This window comes from Acanthaster planci, linkage group LG06, assembly GCF_054643075.1.
Source record: "Acanthaster planci isolate LZ-2023a linkage group LG06, COTS_SCS, whole genome shotgun sequence".
NCBI classification, from domain to species: domain Eukaryota; kingdom Metazoa; phylum Echinodermata; class Asteroidea; order Valvatida; family Acanthasteridae; genus Acanthaster; species Acanthaster planci.
Window position 1 is genome coordinate 18,435,890 of NC_141782.1, and position 24,666 is coordinate 18,460,555.

General features: G+C 43.4%; 2 protein-coding genes and 1 long non-coding RNA gene across 3 annotated transcripts in view; 1 reads left to right on the top strand and 2 right to left on the bottom strand.

Annotated features, from left to right (window-relative positions):
• LOC110983289 (uncharacterized) lies at positions 1-16,444 on the bottom strand. Its single transcript, XR_002598701.2, has 2 exons — positions 16,172-16,444; positions 1-2,788 (listed from the first exon to the last, which is right to left on the bottom strand). It is a non-coding gene; the product is annotated as an uncharacterized LOC110983289 (long non-coding RNA).
• LOC110983288 (forkhead box protein F1-B-like) overlaps positions 11,519-24,666 on the top strand; it is a 26,995-nt gene continuing 13,847 nt past the window's right edge. The window contains exon 1 of the mRNA XM_022242424.2: positions 11,519-13,415. Coding sequence (XP_022098116.2) covers positions 12,221-13,415 — 1,195 coding nt within the window. The 5' untranslated portion in view covers positions 11,519-12,220. The remainder of the gene's footprint in view (positions 13,416-24,666) is intronic.
• LOC147798913 (uncharacterized) lies at positions 22,367-23,294 on the bottom strand (the record flags this gene model as incomplete). Its single annotated transcript, XM_087137785.1, has 2 exons — positions 22,367-22,370; positions 22,795-23,294. Coding segments are annotated over 2 exons (504 nt in total), but the record flags the coding sequence as incomplete, so codon positions are not given.

Consider the following 24,666-nt stretch of genomic DNA (forward strand, 5'->3'; position numbering starts at 1 on the left):
TCGTATGAATGTTCAGTTCTCTGTTTAATAGTCCACGCCCGTCCCCCTTTTAAAGTTGCAGAAGGCTTGTATTATCTGCGACAAATTCGACTCGAGTTCTTGTTGGAATAATGATCCAAGACACGTGTTTTTCCAAACAGTTATTCCAAACAGCCAGACATATATACCGCAATCATTAAGCTAAACCATTCTGGGATTAAAATAGGATTGGCCAGTGAGATGCTTCCCTAAATGCATAGGAAATTAATATTACACCTTATAAAGGCTAAATCCTGGTTACTTGTCATAATTATTTGTAATAAGTCAGAAACAAGCCTTTACATTACAGAATACTCTTTTTATAATAAAGTTGGTTTCATTTTGATCATATCAGAATTAAAGATTATTTTTTGTATAAATACACAAAGTTCATATTCATTGTCTTGTGAAATTCTTGAGCGTTATTTTAATCTTAAAACATCATTTTGTCTGATAAGTCTTCTGAGAACGTTTCTCCAAGGAGATAATAGCTGCGACACTCAATGTGACATGAAAAAAAAAAGAATTTCCCCAGTGGTATTTTATTTCATATATATTTGATCCATTCCAAAATTCCAATACAGTAAGTTTTTAAACCATGTGCGTTGTTAGGAGCACAGTTTACCAAAAGGTCGTTTTGTTAATTATTCTTGGCGAAAAGTAAAAGTGAATGTTATTGGGCCAATATGGCTCAATGCTTACAAACTTTCCTTTTTATGTAGATACACAATGATCACGCCAAGTTTCACAACACTGGCTGCCAACGTCCACTGGAGGGCGCTGCACTGTCGCAAATGTCGTGGGTCACCTTTGTTAGAAGCTTTGTAAGAAAGATGAAGCTGGCCCAGCGTGCCAAGTAGGTGACATCGTGACAGAAATCCGCAACGTCGTAAAATAAAATTTGATTTGCGGTGACTAGAAAAAGATTTATAACCTCAGTGTCCCTTCAGGGCAATCTTGGACGTGCGTTGTCTAAATTTCTGTTTGTCTATGAAGGGCATGCTGGTTCTCGCCGCAAACTCACAAGGGTTGATTGGAGGCTTCTGAGGTACTTTTTCAGATTGTATTCGAAGGGCTTTTTTGACTGCCAGTCAAATTTAACCCTCAATCCCAGCACGTCCATTGGGAAAATGCACTTTTTCAAATGGCAGCAGAAGAGCACCTCTTCATGATGATGATGTTGTCGTCAACAGCCAGAAACCAAAGGAAGAGGGAATCGAGGAGAGAGCCCTGACACGGCATGACCCGAGCTTGACCCGCCGACCTCTGGCCCCCGGGCGTCAGTCGAGATGACGGATTGGGGCCCAGCACCGCCGCGGACCGTGTACACGCACACACACCCGTGGTACCGCCTCATTGGCCGGTGCGCTCTCCCGTCTCTCCCGCTCCCGTGAGCCGTGGACAAACACGCCATCAAGCCGTGTCGATCAACGCCCCGTCAGTCCTGCTTCTCACTCAATTAGGAATGCCTTGGAGCTGACTCGAGCTGCTCCTCTGGTTTCTGCTGTTTTCTTTTCTCAAATTCAGATGTTCGGGAGCCCCTTGTGCCGAGATCTCGTGGCTGTGGAAGCTCATAGTTCATCTGAATATAAAGGTTGACAAGGTCGCTATGATGATAAAATCCAATAAAATGATTTTTTTTCTTATTTGGAAGCTTTTAATTCAAAGAAACATGCACTGTTCTTTTCAGATGTATTTCCGACATGAAGTGATTTCACCCTTTGTTCCAAGAACTCACGAGTTTCACTGGAAATATCTCTTGACCAAGGGAAACGCTAGGCCTACTTGGTTTTGAAATTTGACCTCACGGAAGGGAACCTAGGTTTAAAATTGAAAAATTGGGCTCGCTACTTTTTTTTGACACAGTCCCACGAAGTTCATTTTCCCAATGCGATGTACGTGGCAAAGATCCAAGTGATGTGTTCTATACCCCAGTTCCAGTACAGTGTGAACATTCGAATCGGGAAAGGGATAAATGTTACATTGATAAGTAATTAAACGATATTCACGGTCAAGGAGGGGCGTTTTCTGTGAACCTTCACACCACGTATTCCTCCGCGAGGACTCATTTGTCTTGGTTGGCGTAAATTCTATATTAAGAAGATAGAGACTGTGTATCACATTTTGTGAATTTTTTTAATCTTGCGAATTTTAATGGCTCCAACTGGAAAGGGATGACGAGCTCATGATGAAACCATTTTCTTGTAAAAAGTGAGGAAGGAGAACATTAGAATTCACTCCATGGTTAAAGTTACATTGCCTGTGGTCTTTGGGATTTTGTCACTGTGGTAATATTCTACTGCCATTTTTAAAACACATTTAAGTATCTCTTATTGGGTAGCAACGCCCACCCTTCTTGAGTATGTAGTGTAGAGTACAATGACATCCCATCAAAAGCAGATCCAGGTAAAAAAGAAAACAGTGCGTGACACGGACAAATATCGAGATCATTTTGCATTCCGCTTCCCTCTTTCGTCACCGACTTCCCAGGCATCTGTACTCCTGTTATTTCGCCAAGTCTTATGTACATGTACATCCATTCAGCCACGCCCGGAGATGACGCAACGGAGGCAGCCATTTTAGATACTTGAATGCCCCAAACCAGCCTCTCTCTTGATAGGCGGATGACGTGTGACTCACGGCAACATTATTTTCATTCTCATCGGCGGTGCTATCTCGCTCCAATGCATTCTGTCACTGCGTGCGTCAAATTTCAATCCAGTGTGTTGCGAAGGACTTATAATTCTCGTTATAAATCCGCTCCGAAAATCTGTGAATAAAATGAGGGACATGATTAGTTGAACCTCAAATCGACTGCGGAATTCTTAATTCACTTTCAGGTCTTTTTGTCATGGCGGAAAAACACCGAATTTGAGTAGCTGCTTTGATTTGATCAGCTGTCGTTTTGCTTTTACTACGTATTATAGAATCACACTCATGATAAAAAGTGACCGCTTTACATAGTCCATGGGGTGCCAAGAAGTGACATAGCACTCTATTGCAGCCAAGTACAAAAAGAAGCATGCTTTGCATAAAATCACAAAAGACAACCCACACCACGATTCACTAAATTAAAGCTGATAAAGAGAAGCTAGAAGAAGGTACCTTAAAACAATTGAACACCCCCCCCCAATATTCAAATAATTATCATCCACAAAAGCATCACACTCGTGCCTCACAGGGGGAATCAACGTGATATCATTCAAAACACAATGAGACTGATATATAATTGTAAGGTGACGGCAAAAGCAACCTCAACCCAGTTTTGCTTTCAAACTTTATGAAACTTTTGAGGTCTTTAAGGCCAAAAACCGTCTCCTTGTTCTGGTTAGGAGCTGGCTCCAAAAGGGGTGCAGCGACACGGCTTTGTTTTTTACAGTCCCTCTTTTTTTCCTGTTGATGTAGGTATAACGCGCGAAGGGTGCAGTGCCCTAATTCAAGGAAAATTCTCCGCCAGGCGGAGGCGCACAAAAAGTACCCCCACAGATTCTTTCGAAAAGAGGGGTCTGTTTGGGCCAAGAAATGGTGGGATTGTGCCAGTATGGCCCGGGGTCATCTCTGTAGATTCAGGGGCACCCATCTGGGGGAAAAGCAGACAAAAATGTGATTGAAAATTTGTCAGAAGAGCCCGAGGAAGGTGAGGGATGTCATTCAAAAAATGGCCGCTGAGAAGACTTGGGAACATTGACTATTTTGGGGGGGGGTGTTTGTTTTTGGCGGATAATTAAAAAATTTATTGGTTAACCTACTAAAAATTGAAAATCAAATGAAATCTGAAGTACCAAGCAACACATTGTTTTTGTTTGAAAGGCTTCAGGGATTTCAATTGCCTGCCACGGGGCTCCAAACTTGGTTGATTTTACACTATTTTCAATGGAGCTTGAATTGGTTCAGTGCACCCCGAAGTCCATCGCGACTGCATGCGCACGTAACTCTGGCCGCCACTAACACTGAAATAGACTGGCCCCCGCACTTTTACTGATTAAAAGCATTTTTAGCTTGTACATGTACACAGGACATAAGACCACCTCGTTTGTCTGGTTCCCAGATGTAAATGTATAATACAGAAATGACGTCATCTGAAAAAGAGCGCCCGACTAAATGTATGGCGAACTACAGGGACTCCTTTACTGTACATATTACTCAACTGTAACCCATCAAAAACACGTTAACATTACACAGTAGCAGGATTCCAGTCAATTAAGCAAGTTTGGCAGCTTTTGGACGTCGTTTTATACCAAATAAAAAAACTTTTTTATTTTGCCGGCGACTCGCGCGCTGACCAGAGACCGGAGACTTTTTTGGCCTAACAAGCTTGTAACAGCTTGATTTGTGGCTGAGCATTCGAGCAACGCGTTGTCATTTCGATTTTATGACTTCACCGTCTGTACTTGCGAGTAACGAAAGGCAAGTAATGCTGATGTAACCGGTGATAAACCAAGTGGGGTTAGCCACAGCGCTCTGACCGTAGGCAACTAGATATGCAAGAGCCCTCAAACTTTTATTTGGGAATCTGCAGATGAAAAGCCTACTTTTAAAAGTTTGAGTTGCCGCCAAACTACGCGCCCTCTATGTGCGAAATGCTCCAACACGTGACCGTCACCTGCTACCCAGGGACAGGGTCACACAACTGGGCCGCTATAATATGATTATTGCGTGTTGTGTAAGACAGTTAGTCTCTATTATCGTTGGGCAGGCTCGGTTGCATTTCATAAACTCCCAAACACCCCCTTTCCCCCGTCTGTTCCACAACTCCCCCCCCCCTCTGCGCCAGCCACGGCACAATGGAAGAATAAATATACAAGAAAGCAACGCAGTCCAGCGATCCGACAGGCGAAAAATGCTAAACGCGGACAGCGCGGAAGGTAATGACGGCTTGCGTGTAAGCGGAGTCTCCGGCCGACGTGGGTGGGATCAGCACTTGACACTATGAGCCTGCTGGTGGAGCTTTTTCCCCGTCTTGTTAAAGCTGCATCTCGTCATTTTATTGGGTTGCCTGTGGGCCTACATGGATAGTTTAAAGCTACATCGGGGATTGGCTTACCAACCTTAAAACCTCTTCACTGCCACTCCACAGCTAAAGAAAGAAATAAACGTGCCTTTCATTGTGTTTTCGGTTTCCTTTTAAATGCGCTTACAAATTATGATCTCTACCCTTTTCTGTGTCTGAAAGAATTGCTCGACTCCTTCCTAGAAAAGATACAACTGCGAGGGCGTCTTACAATAGGGGTACAGACCAGTAAATAAGCTGCCATAGACAACAGTGATAAATATCCCCACTTCAAAAAGTCAGGAAAAATACTCACAAGTTTCACAGGTGTTCAAGACACATATCAAAATAAAGCTCACTTCCTCATCTTTCATTTTCCTCTCAAGTTTCAGTGGCTTGACCGATGACTTTTGAAGATATTTCTCTACCACTACCAGAGAAAACCACCCCTCAAGACAGTTACGAGACCCATCGCCATTTTGAAAACTAATGCCTACACTCCAGTGAAAAACAGAGCAATTTAGAGGGCCCCGTTCGGTCCGATACTTTCAGAAATACAAGCTGACAGTCCTGCCCCTGGATTTCATCCACCTTTTTAACAAACCACGCAATGCAAGTGCCACGAAACGCTCTAATAGCAGAGAATTTGACAGCTACAAATCGCGATTCGGCTCGCGCAGGTAACTTTGGACCTACAGTATTTACTGGCCTGCTACCTTAGAACTGACGCTCGACTTGCATCAAGATGCGCATGACCATGAGCCGGGGCGATAATGTCCACCAATTTACTCCTCGAGAAAATCGTTATTGAGTAATGCCTGCTCCTGAGAAGGTATCTTAGTACACAAGTATCGACATAATCAACCAACCCAATCACGTTTGCAGAATAACAGACAATGAATCGATTGCAGATAAGCTTACGTACCACAGAGTACTGTCTACATGTACATGCCTTTTTGACACAGCATCATTTTGTGTACCTGCGCACCAACTTGCCCTCACAGGTAAAACAAGTTCAGACCATGGAGGTAGAATTCTACCTCCATGTTCAGACCAAAAACTGCGGTGTGGTCAGTTCAGACAGCGGCCTGCTGATTTTGCCACTGCCCCAGGCCCACAAGTGGCCCCTGGATAGCTTTTTTTATGGCCACTATGCATGTAAGCCTCCCTCTGCAAACTATGCATGGCTAAGACGGCTCCTCTGGAAGGGGCGCCACCCAGGGGCGTGACCTCAGTTTAACCATCTAAAATTATCTACTTTTATATCACCTTTCGGCAGCACGGGGGGTGATTATTCGCTCATAACACCCTAACAATCTGCTATATCTTAATCCAATTCATCAAGTGACCGTGACATCATAGTCATCAGTGCTATACCCTGTACATGTACTTTCTTTTGTCAGAGCTGTTTCCTCGGTCCTCAAGCATTAATAAACAAGAGCTGAGACGAATTGTCGCCTGAGTGGTTTCTTTCTAGATTTCTCGGTATGATTCGCTCATTTTAACGTTTTAATTCTAAAAAAAAAATTAAATTTTAATTCTAAAATAGACATCGGAACCTGTATTTTGTAGGTCTCAAAAATGCTCCTCTTCGATCAATAAATCAAAAATAACGTGGACCCTACTGAAAGTGATCTTACAACTGAAAATTCGAGGCAAGAGTCCGTAGCAATTTCTCGTCCAGTATAACTCATTCATGCGGTTGCTGTTTTCACAGCTACTTGGGGTGAGCCACAGCATAATATAACACTCAGGACATGAACTTAGCTTCGACCTCTGGCCTTCCGCTCTCTAGCGCTATACTATGCAAGATGTGGACTGTCAGTGTCACTGTCACAATGTCGACTGGGTTCTACGTAAGACCAATTGCGCCCAGAGTTCGCCTAATAACTTGCCTCAGACCGAAGATTGCAAAGCAAGTAAGACTGAAATCCACTTCATCTGAAAACAAAACGCATACAAAATTTTGCGAGAATTTAGCACCCCAGTCTTCACAAGTCGCTCAGTGGGAAGATGTTTATATTCTAAATATGTTTGCTAAACAATAAATCTGTTGGGGTGTATGGCAGGGATATGTCCAAAATAAGAAACATTTTGTGAAGGCAAATAAGGGTCGGCTGTACCTAGAAATCGTCTTATATTACCAATACGCTCACATCATAATATATCGACTACGCTTGGTATTGTTACTCTGCACTTGATGGTGTTGTTCAACTCCCCAAATGAGAAAAGAATAGCAAAAAAGGGGTGCTTGGCTTATTAGCGATGAAAAGAAAACGGGTTCATCGCTTATAAATGGTGTGAAGTCAGCCAAATGTGAACAATTGATAATTCGCTGGCGCACTTCCGCCAAAGGCAATAGTTATTGTGGGGACATCGTGTACTTGTACCACCATGACAAGCCAGAACTGCCAACCACGTCCGCTGAGCGCCGCTGTATATGCGCACGTACGCTGGCCATCGTGTGTTTGTAACTTACACTTTTATGGGCCATCACTGGTACTTTTATTGTTCTAATTCTGTTGGCGGATGGCTAAGCATAATGATGGCGGGAAGTGGTCCGTTTCTGTATTACTTCCCGTGCGCATCGTCTCCTGCTGCAGAAATGGCGCCGAGAGCTGTGCCAACGAGCTCCCTTATCGTCTGCAAACTCCAGTTGACCCGCTCACAGCTCGCCAAAGCGGCAGACGACTCCTGATAACCAGAGACATATTTCCTCCAATTTTCGGAAAGTTATTTTCATCGTCTCCTATTTTTTTACTGAAATTGCATGAGGATATAACAGCCATCCATCATTTCAGGGGTGTCGCACGTTTCCTCTTGTATTTTTCCGACTAAGACTTATCTTTTCCTTTTTAAAACGTTCATAGGCAGGCCTATTCTTGACCCTTCATAACGGACACAACGCCCTTGAAATGACCTATCTACAAAATTGCAAATATTAAACTTGGACAATTCGATCCAAGTTTTGATGAGTTTCAGTTAAAAAGAATGAAAGTATTACAGAATTCCTACCGTTTCACTTTTATAGGTAATGCATGCATTATGTGAATTTTTACAGTTTTCGTATGAAATGTATCAATAACTGAACTGGTGTCACAAAAATTTAAGAGTCCTCATTCCAACATTTCCACGTCAAGACCAATCCAGGATCAAATTGTAACATAAAATGACATTGAAACAAGCTTGCAATATTGCTCATTTGACGGTCCAAACACATTTCCCGCGAGTTATACTGCTTCATCATACTTGAGCCAACTACAGAGGGAGGAAACAATCATTTGCATTTTACCAAATGATGTAAGAAATAATAACCCAGATAATCTACAGAGTTCACGATCCTGCTCTTTAAAGAAAGGACTACACGCTTGACAGGACCACAGGCTACATGACACGGACAAGGCACCCGCGCGTAATTGCCGAACGGCTGAACATTTTCCTTCTTTGTTTTACGGCCGGCCCAACTGGACCACCGGAGTTGATCGCTGGACCGATCGGCAAGGTTGTGTATCCCGTGTGGTCCTCGCCGGCGTTTCCATTCCGTGCATTCATGCGAGCCATGATGAGTACTGATAGAGTAACGATCAGCCTCCTGTACGCGTGTTCCGTGGATGGCTGCTCCGATGTTATGGCTGCTTGTCCGATCCAGACCCTTGGCCCGTGCAAATGATGGACCGCCAACTCTGGTTGTCGCTGCGCTACTGCAGCGCCTATAAAGCAGTCCCCGAACTCCTGAATTCGGCAGGAGACACTCGCAAATCAAAGATTCACGTGAGTTTTAAAAATAAAACCTGCCGAATGGAAAGCCATCTTCAAGACAATTCTCTCGTTACATTCCAACAATATTAAACACTGAATGATTTCAGGGACTGAAGTGTTTCTGATGCCAATATTAATTAAGAACCTTGCTTCAATGTCATATCCAGGTAGGCCTACTTGGGTCGAAGGGGGGAAAACATCATTTTTAATTCCAAAAATGACTGTCCATATTTTTTATTTGAAAAAGAATCCTCACTCCCTACCCAAGGAAAGGAGGGTTTACCGTTTCTACAATAATGGCAACTTCGATTCCTTAAAAAACTTAAAAGAATAAAATAAAATCAATAAGAATGTCTCCTGGGAAACTTGCCCACTAATGGATACGCCACAGTGCTTCACATGCAAGCAGGAAATGCTTGTTCAGCTCAGGGAAATCAGTGTGGATCGATCAAAATGAGATTCAGTGTACCTTACCAGTTACCACAAACTGAAAGAGGAACCACGAGTCACGTCGAACTAACCTATAGGAACGGCTATATCAAATAAGCCCCTTTTTGTTGTCAAAGGGAAAATAAAGTGTGTCGAAACCCTGAAAAGTTTCTGACTTTTTTTCTGGAAAATTCCCATGCTCAAACTTTCATTTCTATCCGATGTCAAAGTCGCCTATCACAATGGACTCAATCCGTTTCGGATTGTTGTAATTGGTAAAATGATTTAATGATTTGGAAAAAAAACATTTGCTTTAACTGAGAAAGCTAATAAAATCATCAAAGTAAATGCATCCTAATTTAGAATTCTGATTATAATCTTCCCACGAACCAGCAGTCTTTAGAAAGAGGTATCGATTGCTTGTTTTACATGGAAGTCACCAGTAAAATGGTCTTGTCTTCTGTCTATGGAAGTTTATCGTTGATTCTTGAGACCGATGATAACTTAATAGCACATGAGGTTAAATTTAAAATGCTAGGCTTGAAGCGTAGAGCGAGATGACACATTTGTGTAATATTGGGCCAAGACTAATGCAATATGAAATGCTGTTCAGTGAAAAAAGTGTTGTTTCCGGACAGGCTGCAATCTCGGGAACATTTGTAGGGCAACTGTAATTTCCGCTCTGAGTGAAGCCATGTTATGCAATGCGTATGAAATACAATACTTGCCACTAGAATGACATTCGTTTCCAAGTGCGTCTCTTTGCAACGTGCAACTTCCGGCTTAGTTCTGTCCTGTTATCCTGTTAGGGTATCTATTGCGCTGTTGACGCACGTTGGAACCCAAAATGTCGCTCTCAAAATATCCATGAAAATCACATCAAAGATGAAAAGAAAAGACGACCGGATACAGCTTGCTTCGTTCGCTCCATCGTCAGTGTTTCCGCTGATCGGGATCCCAAACGCAGAAGTTCTCCATGTCGCCGCGAAAATTGTTTTATTGCCTTGTGCTATCTGTTATTTTTGAATCCGCCGGGAAAAAAATGGCTTTTCATTGCCTACAACTGGCACTGGGTTCGTATCACTTTATGTTAGAATTAGTTATCATTGGTCCGACATCAGACCTGAATGTTACTTCAACAGAAAAGGTTATTTGATAAGTGTGCGGTTGGTTTAGGATGTTCCTCAGAAGAACAAGTTACAAACACTTCACCATTTTCATGAATCCTGGCACTTCTAGGACCTCTTCAAGAAATGTGTATTAGAGATTGAGAATAAAAATTCAAGAAAAAAACAAGAATCGAATACGTTTTTAGACTGTTTACATTCTCGGAAAAAACCTTCTTTGCATTTTTTGTGAAAGAAAGATCAGCAGAAACGGTCCAGGTGCAGATCTGAATTCTAAAAACCAAACCCTTACCGTTCTGGCCTTCACGTTTCGCTCAGAAGAGAATCCATGAAATCAACTCAATGAACATAGACCAGTTCCAACTAAAAGTCACAAATATCATGCGTAGCCTGACCGAGCAACAGAAATGCCTCGATGAAACAAAAGAGGGCGACAAACAGATCCTAAGACTCTACACAACAATGAAGAGCATACGGGGAGTGGGTTCAAGAAAAGAGGTGTACTTATCATGCGACCAACTGAACTTCTCTTAAAAATCTTTAAATGGGGACTCGTTCTTAAATGGAGAGCCTCTGTCGTGTTATTCAGTACGAGCCTGCGAGAGGTTGTTTTTATCAACGCCTAATGTCGAGGCCGTCAATTTTTTCCATAGGTAAATTTCAAGCTCCTAAAAAAAGTTCCGACCATGTGCCATCAAATCGATGACCTAGACCCAATGACCTTTATTCGTTTGGAAAAAAGTGATCCAATAAATGTTGACCTAGCACGGACGTACGGGAAAGTGTGTCTGACGCCCACGTTAACAGCTTTCTGTAGAGGTGTGTGGCTTTAATAAATGACACCTCTTTTTTCTTTCTGTTTTACATCCTTTTTCCAGTCGTTACATCCTACATACGCCACATGGCACATACAAATCAATAAATAATCAGTACAGAGAACTGGTTTTTCGGTATTGATAAGTGCACAAATCCATTTGGTGATTTACGGTATATTTTTTTCCTTCATGAATAATGCTAAGGGGATTTGTGTTACGCTGCACAGCGGATCTAGACTCATGCTAACTGGCTGGTGGACAATTTATAAGCTGACCATTAAGAGTTTAATCGGTTGTTTTACCTGCATTTTTTCCTACTGAGCTTCGCCGGCCCCACGCGTTTTACCAGCAAGGCCGAGACCCAAGCAGTATAAAAAAGCTGACCCTCCGCGCATGCGCGTTCACACTTGTGGCTCGTTCAAGACTTCATTCCGTAATTGAGCGTACAGTTGCCGAAGCCTGGCTCTGTATTTTTCGACGTGGGGGGCGGGAGCGCCGTGGTTCGGTCCGAGTCGTTCAAGGTCTGTGCCGGTGATGGGCGATGTGACACACGCACTCTCCAATGACTTCAGCTGGGGGATTTCTTCTGTTGGCTTATCTGCGTGAACTCAAAACGGCGCCTCCATCAAACCTGGGCGCTAGTCGTATACTCGGCCGGGTTTGGCAGAACTACTGTAGGCCTATTCCCAAAGCAGGTATTTTGACAGGTCTTTCTAGGGTGACCTTTCCGGCATATTCTGTGGCGACGCCGTCACCATTGAGTGTGTTATTTTTCTGAGGAGGCAGGCCGGCTTGTCTCAGTTGACACTTTACCACAGAAACCCGATAGTCGGGGCAGTTCCTCGATAATTGCGTCCGTTTCTGGTCCATTGTTTGAAGTGTGCACTTTCCCTCCAGAATTTAAAGGGGTTACCCTGTGCAAAAGTTGCCCACTCGGATTTTGCGTGGGTATCGGACTGTCCCGTTCGTTTGTTGAACATCATCGTGGAATTCCAGCACGTGGTGGTGCGTAAACATCCCGAAGGGAGCCGTGTTCAAGGGGTGGTGTTTTCACGCAGAGAATTGACGAATCCGATTTCTCCATGACCCATCTGAATAGCATGGCCGCGGCGATGTCTTCATCCCCGCCTATCCACAGCCAGCACTCCGGTGGGGCGCAGCACCCCCACCACGCTCAGCCGCCCCCGGCCAGCCAGCACGGCCAACCCTCCCCAGCCCCACACCAGGACCAGCCCCTGCCTCCCCTCTCTGGTCCGCACGGCCGCAACGACAACCCGCTGGCGGACCAACAAACATCTCGGAGTGTTCCCGGGGACACCCAGCTCCACATGGACTCCCAGTCCCCAAACGGCCCCGCCGCTGAAACGGACAAATCCCCGGCAAAGAAGAACGGAGCGGGCATCAGGCGGCATGAGAAGCCGCCGTACTCGTACATCGCTCTGATTGTCATGGCCATCCAGAGCTCGCCCACCAAGCGACTTACTCTGAGCGAAATCTACCAGTTTCTCATGCAGAGATTTCCGTTCTTTCGCGGACCGTATCAAGGCTGGAAAAACTCGGTCCGCCACAATTTGTCTCTCAACGAGTGCTTCATCAAGCTGCCGAAAGGTCTGGGCAGGCCGGGGAAGGGGCACTACTGGACCATCGACCCGGCCAGCGAGTTCATGTTCGAGGAGGGCTCCTTCCGGCGGCGGCCCCGTGGATTCCGCCGCAAGTGCCAAGCGCTCAGACCCCCCTACGCCATGATGAATAACATGGGCATGCCAGGTATGCTGGGCGGCTCGCATCTGGAGATGTTCCCGCAGAATTCCCCCGGGCCCTACCCCAACCATGCCAACATGCAGTGCGGCATGAACAACATGAACTCCGCCGGCATGGTGGACACCAACATGAACATGGGCATGATGATGCCGCAGGTCTCCTCCCAGCTCTCGGGCAACCTGACCAGCTCCTGCTCGGTCAACTCCGCCGGCTACATGGCCAACTGTACGGCAGACTACTCGGCGGTAGTAACGACCACGTCGTCGCCCACCCCTGTCAGCATGTACATGAACACGGTGGTGGATAATCTGTCGTCTTATTCCACCTGGGGCCCTGGTCCCAACGGCCGTTACATCAAACAGCAGATGTCAGATTGTGACGGCGGCGGTTCGTCCCCCGCCCAGGGCATGCAGCAGCAACAGCAGCAGCAACAGCAACAGCAGGTCAGCACAGGGGATCACAGCCAGTACATGACACCCCATCACGGGGTACAAGAGCCCATCGAAATGCAACACGGTAAGTTTCAACTTGGACATATTAGAGCAAGAAAACACAAGTGTATGCATTACGTTTACAAAAATATTCTCGAAAAGTCGCCTCACATAAAAATACATTTACGTTTGAGTTCATGTCATAATAATGCACCAGTGTAAACTGAAATACGATATAAGAAATAAGAGACAAAAATCCCTGCGAGCATACAACGTAAAATTGTTAAATTTGTTAACACAACAGCCGAACGAATTTGCTTTGGGCGTGAACCTTCGACGGGCCTGTTGTCCTTGGGTAGGCCTATAGTGGACACGTATCGACGAACCAAGTGCTCACCAGTGTGGAGAATTATCAGAGACAAAACACTTTCACATTCGTGAAATTTTAGCTCAGCTGAAATGTAGCAGACCGAATTCGACCGTAAAACTACTAAGCTAGCTAACCGTGGAGGCATCTGTTTACACCGTGGAGGTAGAAAAACACTGACTGCTGATTAAAAAACCCACCACGCTGTGACCTTGAGAGAGGCTGATCGAGCCAACTGCGCGCAGTCCAACTAAATCAAGGTAACATAGTCTTTGGAGCAAGTCAGCTGGGGGAAAAATCATGTCTTGTAGTGAATTCCTGGGTAATTCCTGCATATGGAAGAATTTGGAGAAACAAAGAAAAACTGTCATGACTGTTTTATGTTTATTTGTGAGAAATAACAGATATTTCTTCCAAACCGGATCGCGCTGTCTTGCATAATTATTCTACGCACCCAAATGAACACACAAAAAAAGAACCAGTGCAGGCTCAAGAACCCTTGTTGATGACATAAATATGGTATTGTAATTCATGATCGTCAGTAATCTGTTTAATATTGGAACTGGTTGTTGTTAGATCACACTATTTTAATGACAGTCGACTTTTCACTCGAAAACGCGCGATAATATAATGGAAGCGCCGTGCCGCCATTCGACAGTTATGAATTCCAACCCGCGTGCAGTTGCATTTTTTTCCTGTCACGCGTTCTGTCTGTGGCATATATACGCGAAGTGTCGGAATGACCTGCATTCCGGAAAATGACCGTTCCGTGTCGTGAGAAGTCTAAAACTATAATAAGTGACCGCTGTTGAGTCAAACTCAACGCAGATTGGAACTGTGGATCTCGCCTTGGCGAAGTTTCTACGCCGGGAGCACTGCTATCTTTTCATCTTTGCGATGATCGCGATCAGTTACTGAAGATCAAGATCGCAGAAGCTGTCGAGGGAGAGGCGATACCTTCTCCACTCATTTATGGCTGTGGAACGTGTTTCTTTCCAGTTTCCTAAGGAAACCTGGATTGGCTGAAACCTTAGCTCTGTGGTCATGAAAAGAAAGTACGTGTGATTCTTGCCGGCAATTCGCTCGTAAGTGCCTGGACGTAGCTGGCCGTACAAAGTGTAATATGAACCGTTATTAATGTGGATTAGCACTGATGACGAGATTAGGACATCTCAAGTTCAAAAAACCACAACATGCATTGATTATATTGTGGACCATTATTGAGTTACCTTATTTACTTCACTACGTAAGCGACTTTCAATGAGAGTGATTCTCTGCCAACTTATTTCTGGCATACCTCCCAAACTAATCAAACCACTAACAATCGATAATCATTCTTAATTCTTGTCCTATATAAATTACCGGGGGGTGATGAACAAGCATTGTTCCTTTTCTGAGGGAACTGAGTTCACGTCGACCATGCAGCATTCAATGCAAGCGTTGTCAAATTTCAAGGTCGTTCGAACACAGCGGAATCATTCTAGGCCTACATGTACATGCTAACCACAGTATCAAGAGCACCACTGGTGGTTTTGCCGATACTTTTTTATCTCTCGTGTTGTTTGTGCACATTTTTAACGTCTTCAGGTGTGGTTCAGTTGTCAATTAACTGGAGAAAAGGAACGAGATCTTGACCAGTACTCATGCATCGTGTAAAATCCGTTTGATGGGACAATGTAGCATACGAGAAGCCAATGAGATATTGACCACGGTAACCTTCATGAGTGATGTCTGCTTTAGACAGTCGAGTTTGGGGTCGAGGGTTTTCTGCATGGCGGAATGGCGGCTGTCGTCATTTCTGTGTAGGTCATGGAGGAAGGAATGGTAGAATAAGACTTGATGGAACAAGTGCCGTTGGTAGTTGGCCATTTTGTTCATGAACACTCTGATAACCTAAAATAAACTCATGTTTAGAGTTCAAAACATGTTTAAACTCTAAACGTCGTTGTGTTCATGCGCACTCGCGAATGTCGCTTGAAGTCTGGACGTGCCAAAGAACCTTCGATTTCTGATGGGGAAAAATAAATCAATTTGCTGTAACTTTCACCCTCTAATTATCTGAAGTGGCTGTAATTCCAGAAGGTTTTGGCCGAATGCAACTTCTTGGTTCAGACCACATGGTGTTGGGACAGCTATTCAGAAAGCTCACTGGCACGAGTCCTCCCACGACAAAAACATGTCCAGATAATTCTTAATGCAACATTACAGAGCAACATGCCTTGTTCGTTCTGCAATCAATAGTATTTCAGTACACTGATATTGAAATGAATGATTTACGAGCTAACGCGAGCAATTTTCTATGGCAGGAGTTAGCTTGTCATTAGTTCCCCTTGCCAAGAAGGTTGCACGATATTTGCTTCGTCTCTTCCTTCGTCGTCTATGTTTATTGACTCAGAAGTACGTAATGATAAAACGTCTTCATATGTTCCCTAGGTTTCGTAAATCTGATCGGCCCAAAAGTGAGGAGGACTTACCACATTCCGATCGGACATGTCACATGATATAATCCGGTGGTTACGCTTAAGTGTGACGAGAAGACAACCCGACCATGGCTCTTTCGGCTGCACAGTGTTGCATGTGTCTCGGTAAAATGTTCCTGGCCGCCGGCGCGTCGCAACTACCTGTGCCCGCTCCGGCTCAAGCGTCCGGACTATAAGGAACCCATCGTGCCTTTTGTTTTAAAAACATGGTGGATTCCCCAAATAAATAATAGGGCAAAGCCCGAGCTTAATACCCAACGCCGCCAATACGAGTCAATCATATTTTTAAACTGTTTATAATAAGCTTTTATAGTTTACGCCGCGAGAAATATTTACCGAGAAGGTCCCATCGTCTGGGGGCTGTTACCTTCGCCCCTCATGAGCGTTACACCGTGCCTCGGCCGTAGTATTAAGACCCTGTATTTACAAAAGGGAAACGCAGTGTTTAGAATCTGGAGTGTCGCTATCGAAATTTATTTACTTATAAATCCCTTGCACTCGTTGGCTGACGGTAGAAGTCATAACAAACACAAGGCATGTGCTTATGTCTTATGTGTATATTATAGACGTGCATGACTCTAAACATTGGATTTGAAAATACACATGAACGGCCATGTGCAGGGGGAAGTATACACACACTGAATGTATATAAGGTGTCTGGGTGTCTGTTCCCTGGTGTATTCGCGCGCCGAAAATTTACAAATACTTCGCGAATTATATCTGGAAATCCACAGGTTGCTGTGTAACACTGGACACCGTTTTCGTGGCCTGCCACAGCAGGGACACCGTAAGATGTGGCACTCAAGGCCCAATTTGAGTGAAAAATTTCGCGCCCGCACAAAGCTCATAAATCACCGGTATATCGCGCTCAAGAAAAAAAAAAGTCCCGCCAAAACCCATGACCGAAGTTTGCGCCATTTTTCTATTACCCAGATGTTCGACAAGACAATGATGCTCATTAAATCTTGACTCCTTCATATCTCCTTGGGGGGGAAAACCGCAATACATTTTTGATGCCGCTTGATTTGATGCAGTTCTTTTCGGAGCCGCGGGCAGAGTTGAAAATGAGACGGCCGGCAAATTAAATTGATGTAATAAAATCCACTCGACGTCCAAACCTCTTTGCTTGTTGCAAATAGAACATATTTGTGTAAAATATTCGAATCGAGAACCCCAAATATTGATCAGGGAATAAAGAATAAAAATTATTTTCATGTAACATAGAAGCCTTGAAAAGATTCTTGTCATCAAATTTTGGCCTAAATATATGCTTTGTGTTTAAACACCTCTTTTTTCTATCGTCCAAATTTGAGCTTAAAGGATGGTTCTTTTTTTCTGTTTTTTGCGGTACTCCAGTAGACATTATTTTTTAAATCAGATTGTGTGGAAATTGGGATTATTTCACGCTAAAACCAGTTTGTTTCCCGACCGCTTAAGTTGAGTAAAGTCACATAAGGGCTGTCGTCATAGGGTACGCATGATTAGCCAGCTTCTAAGCGAGTCGAAAAAGACAGGCAGGCGGTTGGTCGTACTGGAGAATAGCTGAGAGCGTCTTCACTATCGCGTGACGTGAATGTACATGTATATGTACATTCACTGGCAAAAAGGATAAGGTGAGTTGATTCTGCATGATGAAGCGAAGTACGGGTCCGGTTAAGGGTGGTTTTGAATATGTACATTCCAACCGATGACGGAAAATCCTGCTTACAAAGTATACCAAAAGTCCCCTTATCCTTTGGTTCGATGTGATGCTAATGAATGGATAAATTATTGTCAAAAAGATGAATTAAATGTTAAAAATTGACGCACTTTTTTGAGCTGGTGCATAGGGGTAGAAGCTGCATTGTCGCAGTGTATTGAGAAGACTGACATTTTCCGTTGGTTCTGCTGCAATAAAATGACACTTAAGCAGAAAATTTTTTCAGTGTCTGTTTTTTTTGGTTTTTTTTGAAACATGAACTTTGCATCAGATGTAATAGTAAATTTGGATTCACATTATGATTCTCTAGGAACTGAGAAAAGGCCGAGGGTGCATACTGAGGTTTATTTTGTTGGTTTCATAAAAAGAAAGATTGGGCATGCAAAAAAAAATAACAGCTCGAAAGTTATTACTTAGTGCTCGATTGTTATCGAAAAAAAGGAGCGCTTGCAGCAGGACCACTTTCTGTTCTTTACTTTCACAATTTCCTGAATTAAAAACCAAACAAGTGCTTCTAACGTGGTGTTATGGTACTGTTGGGACAAGTTCGTTTTTACTTTTCATTTTTTTCCTTTTCGGGGTGGGGTGTTTTATTTTGAATATTTGATGAAACCAGTAGACCATTTCCGCAGTACCACACTGGCTTATTTTTCTCCGTTGGCGTTGTGACATACACGTACACTGTAATATGAAAAAATAGTGCAGTGCCACGTCGGGGAGGTTTCCCGGAAGCCAAAGCAATCCCAAGAAATTTTATTTGACTTATTTTTTTTTGTCGACGATCAACCCCCGTTTTCTTCACGCTGGCAGCGTCCAGCGCGTGAGTGACAACCATGCCAGCTCCATGGTATCGTGACCACTTTTAATATCGGATATGGGTCGCGAAGCCCCCATGTTTATGCACTTTTGTCAGATAGCCTTTTTGTGTCTTCAGCCTTAAAACTGTGGATGCCTTTTGAAAGACGTTCTAAAGTTTTTGGACGACCTTTTCTTTTGTGAACTCAGATCTTCGACTGCAGTCTGCCGGATCTTCAAAAGCAGTGTTGTGAAACACTGAAAACTAGAAAACCATCCAGCTATCCAAAGTAAGCTGAAGGGAACTGCCAACGTATTTATCTCACTTATGAGTGAGCCAGTATGGCTGGTTGAGAAAAATACCTCAGCAGGTGTTGTCCTTTTTAGTGTGGGGCGTGGCTAGGGGATCGATGTCTCCCCCTGCAGCTTTGACTGGAGGCAAAATGAAACTAAATAGGGGAAAACTTCACACTGAAGAATACCGCTAAGTTCGAGAATGATAGTAGTTTGCAGTGTTTGTCTCATATTGGTGTTTCCACCCGATAGTTGTATACTTTTCCAGTGGTATCATTTTCGTTTCCATGTATGATTTTCCCCTTTTTTATTTTAAAGAAAATCATTGTGAAGGGAGAGAGATTGTGGTTTTAATGATGGAAATGGATATATTTGTATATTTTTAGCAGTTGGTCACTTGAGATTAAAGTAATCCTTTCTAGTTTTCCCGTCAAATATATAGTTTCAACCAAAAACGATATCAAGTTGGCACGAAAATGTGACACGTTTTAGGAAACCATACCCGACGTTGACTTTCCTTTTTTTCTGTATTTGTACTTTCTAAGAGATCGGTATTCACAGACATAATTATTAATAACCTACAAAATGAGAAAAGTTGCTAAATATCTCATCATGAGATTTTATTATTACAGCAGTGATCATTTTGATTTCAGTGAACATTTTAAAATGTGTGAAAGCACATTTAGTGGCAAAGGACTTGTTTTGTCTAATTTGTTTGAAATTTTAACTTCTCAACCTATCTTTGTAAAATGATTAAAAGAACTTCTGTGGCGACGGTTAGCCTTAAACAAGGTGTCGGAATTAAGGCCCAATTTCATAGAGCTACATCACGGCACGTGTAAACGTCGTGTTACAGCATGTTAATTTGTCAACCACTGTTGGTTTGGCCTGATGTCTATTATATATTTCATGCATTGGTTACCAGTCAAAATCGACCGTAGGTTGGCAAATGTTCGTTGATCGAACTTCTTCCAATGTGCTGAAGTGTGATTTCGTGATCGTCAGTACTTCCAAATTCTGTCTTGGCTCGTCAGCGTGAGCGCTTCATCCCCGCGCCATAGACAGGGGAACCCTTAGCTCAGCTGCAAACCCCGTGTTGGCGGAATAAGAAATTAGATCCAGATCATTCTCTGTCGTTTGGAACTTATTACGTGCAATCTAGCTGCTTTACGGACACTAGTCATGAAATCAGACGGCTTGATCGAAAGCAGAACAGTTAATTTTAAATGGTGCATTCGGCGGCCAGTTCACTGCGCGGTAAAAAAAAACACAAAAGCCAATCGGTAAAAAAAAAAATTGAACGAGAAGACTTGGAAAGCCCACCAGCAAACAAAATTGCAAGGTCTCCGGTTGAGTCTATAAATCATCAAATCATAGTGCATAGTTCACTCGTAGTTTGGTGCACCGCGCTCGCTGCCCAGAAGGCTTTAGATTTTGCGCAGTGAAGGACAAAAGATATACTTGTGCCGTACCTTTTCCCCTTTGTTTGACCATTCGCTGACCGTCCTCAGCCAGATGAAGTGCCTGCAGGATGGATCTAGTCTCCGTGTGCGTGCTGAGACAACGATGCGCGGATCCGACATCGGGCGATCGTGCACAACGCGCAAGGCGTGGAGACGGTTCAGTGGGATCGTATGATGCCCTGTGAGATGTCGACAAGTCAACGATGCACGCAATTTGCTAGGAAGCACCTGAGAAGAAATAAGCCTCTGCTTGGGTGATGTTTAGAAGCAATGATAACTCTGTTTCTCCCTCTGTTTTAAACCTCAACCCAAGATCTGGTGTTGGAAACTTTAACTACACTGTACAGATATCTCCAGTTTTACAGAGAATTCTAGACAGATCTACCCTAAAAATATTTTGTAGTTTTAACGCTTTTATCCGATTTTTTTCGTTTTTTTACAGGATTATGTATAGTCACAGTATTTTATATAAAAACAGTACACTTCGCAGCAATAATGTTTGTAATTGCATTACAGCAAAGGTAATATTTTGCGTTGAGTAAATTTGGTTCGTTTGGTTTTGTTTTTGCGGTAAATGTAGATCAGTGCGATGTCAGACTTATGCTGTCACGTGTGCCGTGACATTCACTATTATACTGTGCTGTGGAATGAAATCTTTTAAATAATAAAGTGCGCTTTTCTCGTGAAAACACATCGTACATCTTACGATAATGACTGATTGGAAAACTTGTACAGACCTTGGGAGCAAGATCAAGGCCAGAGGTGGATCTAGGATATTCAAAACGGGAGGTGGGACGTGATCCGGGGCTTTCCAAAAGGGGGCGTGAACTAAGGTAGCAATGGTATGATACGACCACTCGCGCGTAGCACGGAGCCCTTATACGGCGTTGGGTCCAGCCCGCTTAAAGGATTCTAGGATTGGATTGGATTTGAGGCTCTCTGTGGTGCAATTTCAGGCATTAAGCTCGTCTTTTTTCTTTACTTCTTTTATAAATTTATTTATGTATTTTTCTTGTGAAAAAAGGGAAAGTGAGCCCCCAGCCCCCCCCCCGATCCGCCCCTGACGGCTGTATTAGTTTGCCACATTTGAATATGAAAGCATGTTCAATGAATATTCCATGGCAGGCCTGCATGTGCATGTGATATGCATTATATACGTTTAAGGGGAGATTTTTTTTTTTTTTGCATGTTTTGTTTTGCGCCATATATGTTACGCGAATTCCAGTCACCACCCGTGATGCATTTTTGAAGTGGAAGCCAGTAAAAATTGCACGTTCCATGGCGTAAAACAGACAGAGTATGGCAGATGCCAAAGTGAGGCATACCCTGTTCTAGGGGACAGTTGTCTATTCTATTAACGCTGCATTATAGCTTTGTTTAGATATTTAGTATAAACATGTAGTACACAAAGCTATATCTTCAGGTTCGTTGCATTTACCAAGCCTCCGTGTTTACTTCACTTGGTGACAATTTTGTGTTTTCTTGCGGAAGCCCTTTGGTTAAGACGATCTCTTGCCCCATGAAAGTTGCAATAAATAGAAACAGTATATTCGAACAAAATACACGCTAAAAACTGTGACCACTCTTTGAATAGTGTTAAATCCTAGGGTGTATCTAAAATCATATTGAAATTGGAGGATTGAGGACTGTGAGTTAAACCTAGCATTTTAAATAGAATATCCAGCAGTTAAAGAATTAATTCAACATTAACAAAGCGCTAATTCAAATTTTCCTCTTGATATTGTTATATCTTGCTGAATTTAAAATGTTGGATTCAACATTTTAAACGGTGGATTCAGATACTGACAGCACTCTTTTTGGTTATTCAACACTTCAGTTTTTAGCGTGCTATAGATTAATTGTGTGCAATATTAATCTTGTGGTCTGTATTTTGATTCGAAATGTGTAAATAAGCGAATCAAAGTCATCATTTTAAACCTATCTGGGGTACAATTCAAAGACAACTAGTGAGCTGTATTGTCATAATAGATCGCAAAATTGCGCGGAGATCGTTGACAGATGAAAAGCAAAAGGTTAGGTTTATCTTGTCAGTTTTTTATTCAACAGAAAAATGTACATGCAAATTATAAGTTGTCCACATAACTTACACACAAAATCATTCTTACTATTTCTTTGTAAGATTAGTTTACACAAAAGCAAAAATGACAGTAATATACAGTATACTGCTTGGAAGTTCCACACAATTTCTTTGTTCAACCAACATATTGATAGTTTTTACTAATGGGCTTAACTCGTACCGGTAACTGTGCGACGCACAGCCTAATATTGAGGCTAGCTTTTGTTGTCGTTGCTGCCGCTGCTGTTGTTGTTGTTGCTGCCGCTGCTGTTGTCGTTGCTGCCGCTGCTGTTGTTGTTGTTGCTGCCGCTGCTGTTGTCGTTGCTGCCGCTGCTGTTGTCGTTGCTTCCGTTGCTGTTGTTGTCGTTGCTGCCGCTGCTGTTGTCGTTGCTGCCGCTGCTGTTGTCGTTGCTGCCGCTGCTGTTGTCGTTGCTGCCGCTGCTGTTGTCGTTGCTGCCGCTGCTGTTGTCGTTGCTGCCGCTGCTGTTGTTGTCTTGCTGCCGCTGCTGTTGTTGTCGTTGTGCTGTTGTTGTTGTTGCTGCTGCTGTTGTTGTCTTGCTGCCGCTGCTGTTGTTGTTGTTGCTGCTGCTGCTGTTGCCGTTGCTGCCGCTGCTGTTGTCGTTGCTTCCGTTGCTGTTGTTGTCGTTGCTGCCGCTGCTGTTGCCGTTGCTGCCGCTGCTGTTGTCGTTGCTGCTGCTGCTGTTGCCGTTGCTGCCGCTGCTGTTGTCGTTGCTTCCGTTGCTGTTGTTGTCGTTGCTGCCGCTGCTGTTGTTGTCGTTGCTGTTGTTGTGTTTTTCAGAAGCATGCAAGATGATGCCGTTCCAGTCATAGTTAAAGAACTCATTCAGAATGAATGAGTGCTAAATCAGAGTGATGGATTTGAGTCCCAGTGGCCTGAGTTAAGTTATTACGTTTCAATTTCAGATCTGAATTACACAGATGTACGAGTTATACCTAAAATTACAAAGATGGATCTGAATCACAGTGCATGTGAGATCGTGATTCCACTCAGTCATTGACCTGAATTGCATTCGATCTCAATCGCAATTATTGATAGAATTTGATTATTAAATTGATAGGCAGATTGCTCATGAAGGAACATGTCCATCACCGTCCGTGCCAAGCTCAAGTCAGCATCACTTAAGTTGGTGTTATCAAGCAATTCAGATCTGAGAGAACAAAAGGCTATTATAGTCGGGAACACTTGTTCAATAAGCCCAAGGTTGTATGCCTACCATGCTCACGGGACCTTGTTCCATTTCGCAGGCACCGTACATGTACGTGCTTTCATTGTGTTCACTGTGACTTCTGAGAACTCAGGAGGTAAATTTGGTAGAAATCTCCTCGCACGCGCAAAGGCCAAAAGCTCCAACCCCCTCTAATAATATATTGAAGAATCTTGACAGCGCGGATAACGAATTTTATGCTCAGTTTGCTACAGCCTTGTACAGGCTAAACCTGTTGGATAAAAAACTTTGAAACTCTACAAATTTGGCCTCGGGGGTTTCCACTCACTGATACATCGTTCTCTGTGTTTGTAATCTGCGTAAATATCGACTAATTATCACCTTCCGTCCACTTTCTGTTTGATAACATGCTGTCAAAATGTTTTTACTCTTTCTTACAACAAATGTGCTGCCACATGTATGTACGTTGTCTTTTATTACAGATTTACTTCCGTTGTTTCATGCCATTTTCAAATACACATCTGACCAGGTTTCAAGACATGGCCTTTTTTCGAATACCCATTGGGTTATGAGTCACCAACACAACAGAGATGATGCGCACTACCGACTTCGGAGAATCGAGCGCTCTGCGGTTTCAAATTTGAACAGAGAGGCAAAGCGGTGCTGTTTCCCTTTCGGGCAGTCTTAATGTCTTTTGTCCATTTCAAATTCTGCGTGTTTTCTTTAATAAATTGGCTCCTGGGCACATTGTTTCAGAGTTGGTCAGGTGTAATACTTTGTCGTTATTTGTTTACGGCCGCTTTACCGGCGCTACTTTCAGTCGCGTTACAGCCATATGGTGTGAAAGGGTCGACCCAATGAAACCAATACTGCAGGTGAGAATGACATAATGCAATAGCGCAGCAAAACCGAACGCCATTTGTTGCTATCTTAATAAGGGCACACCCCGACAATACTCGATGAAGGGTTAGGAA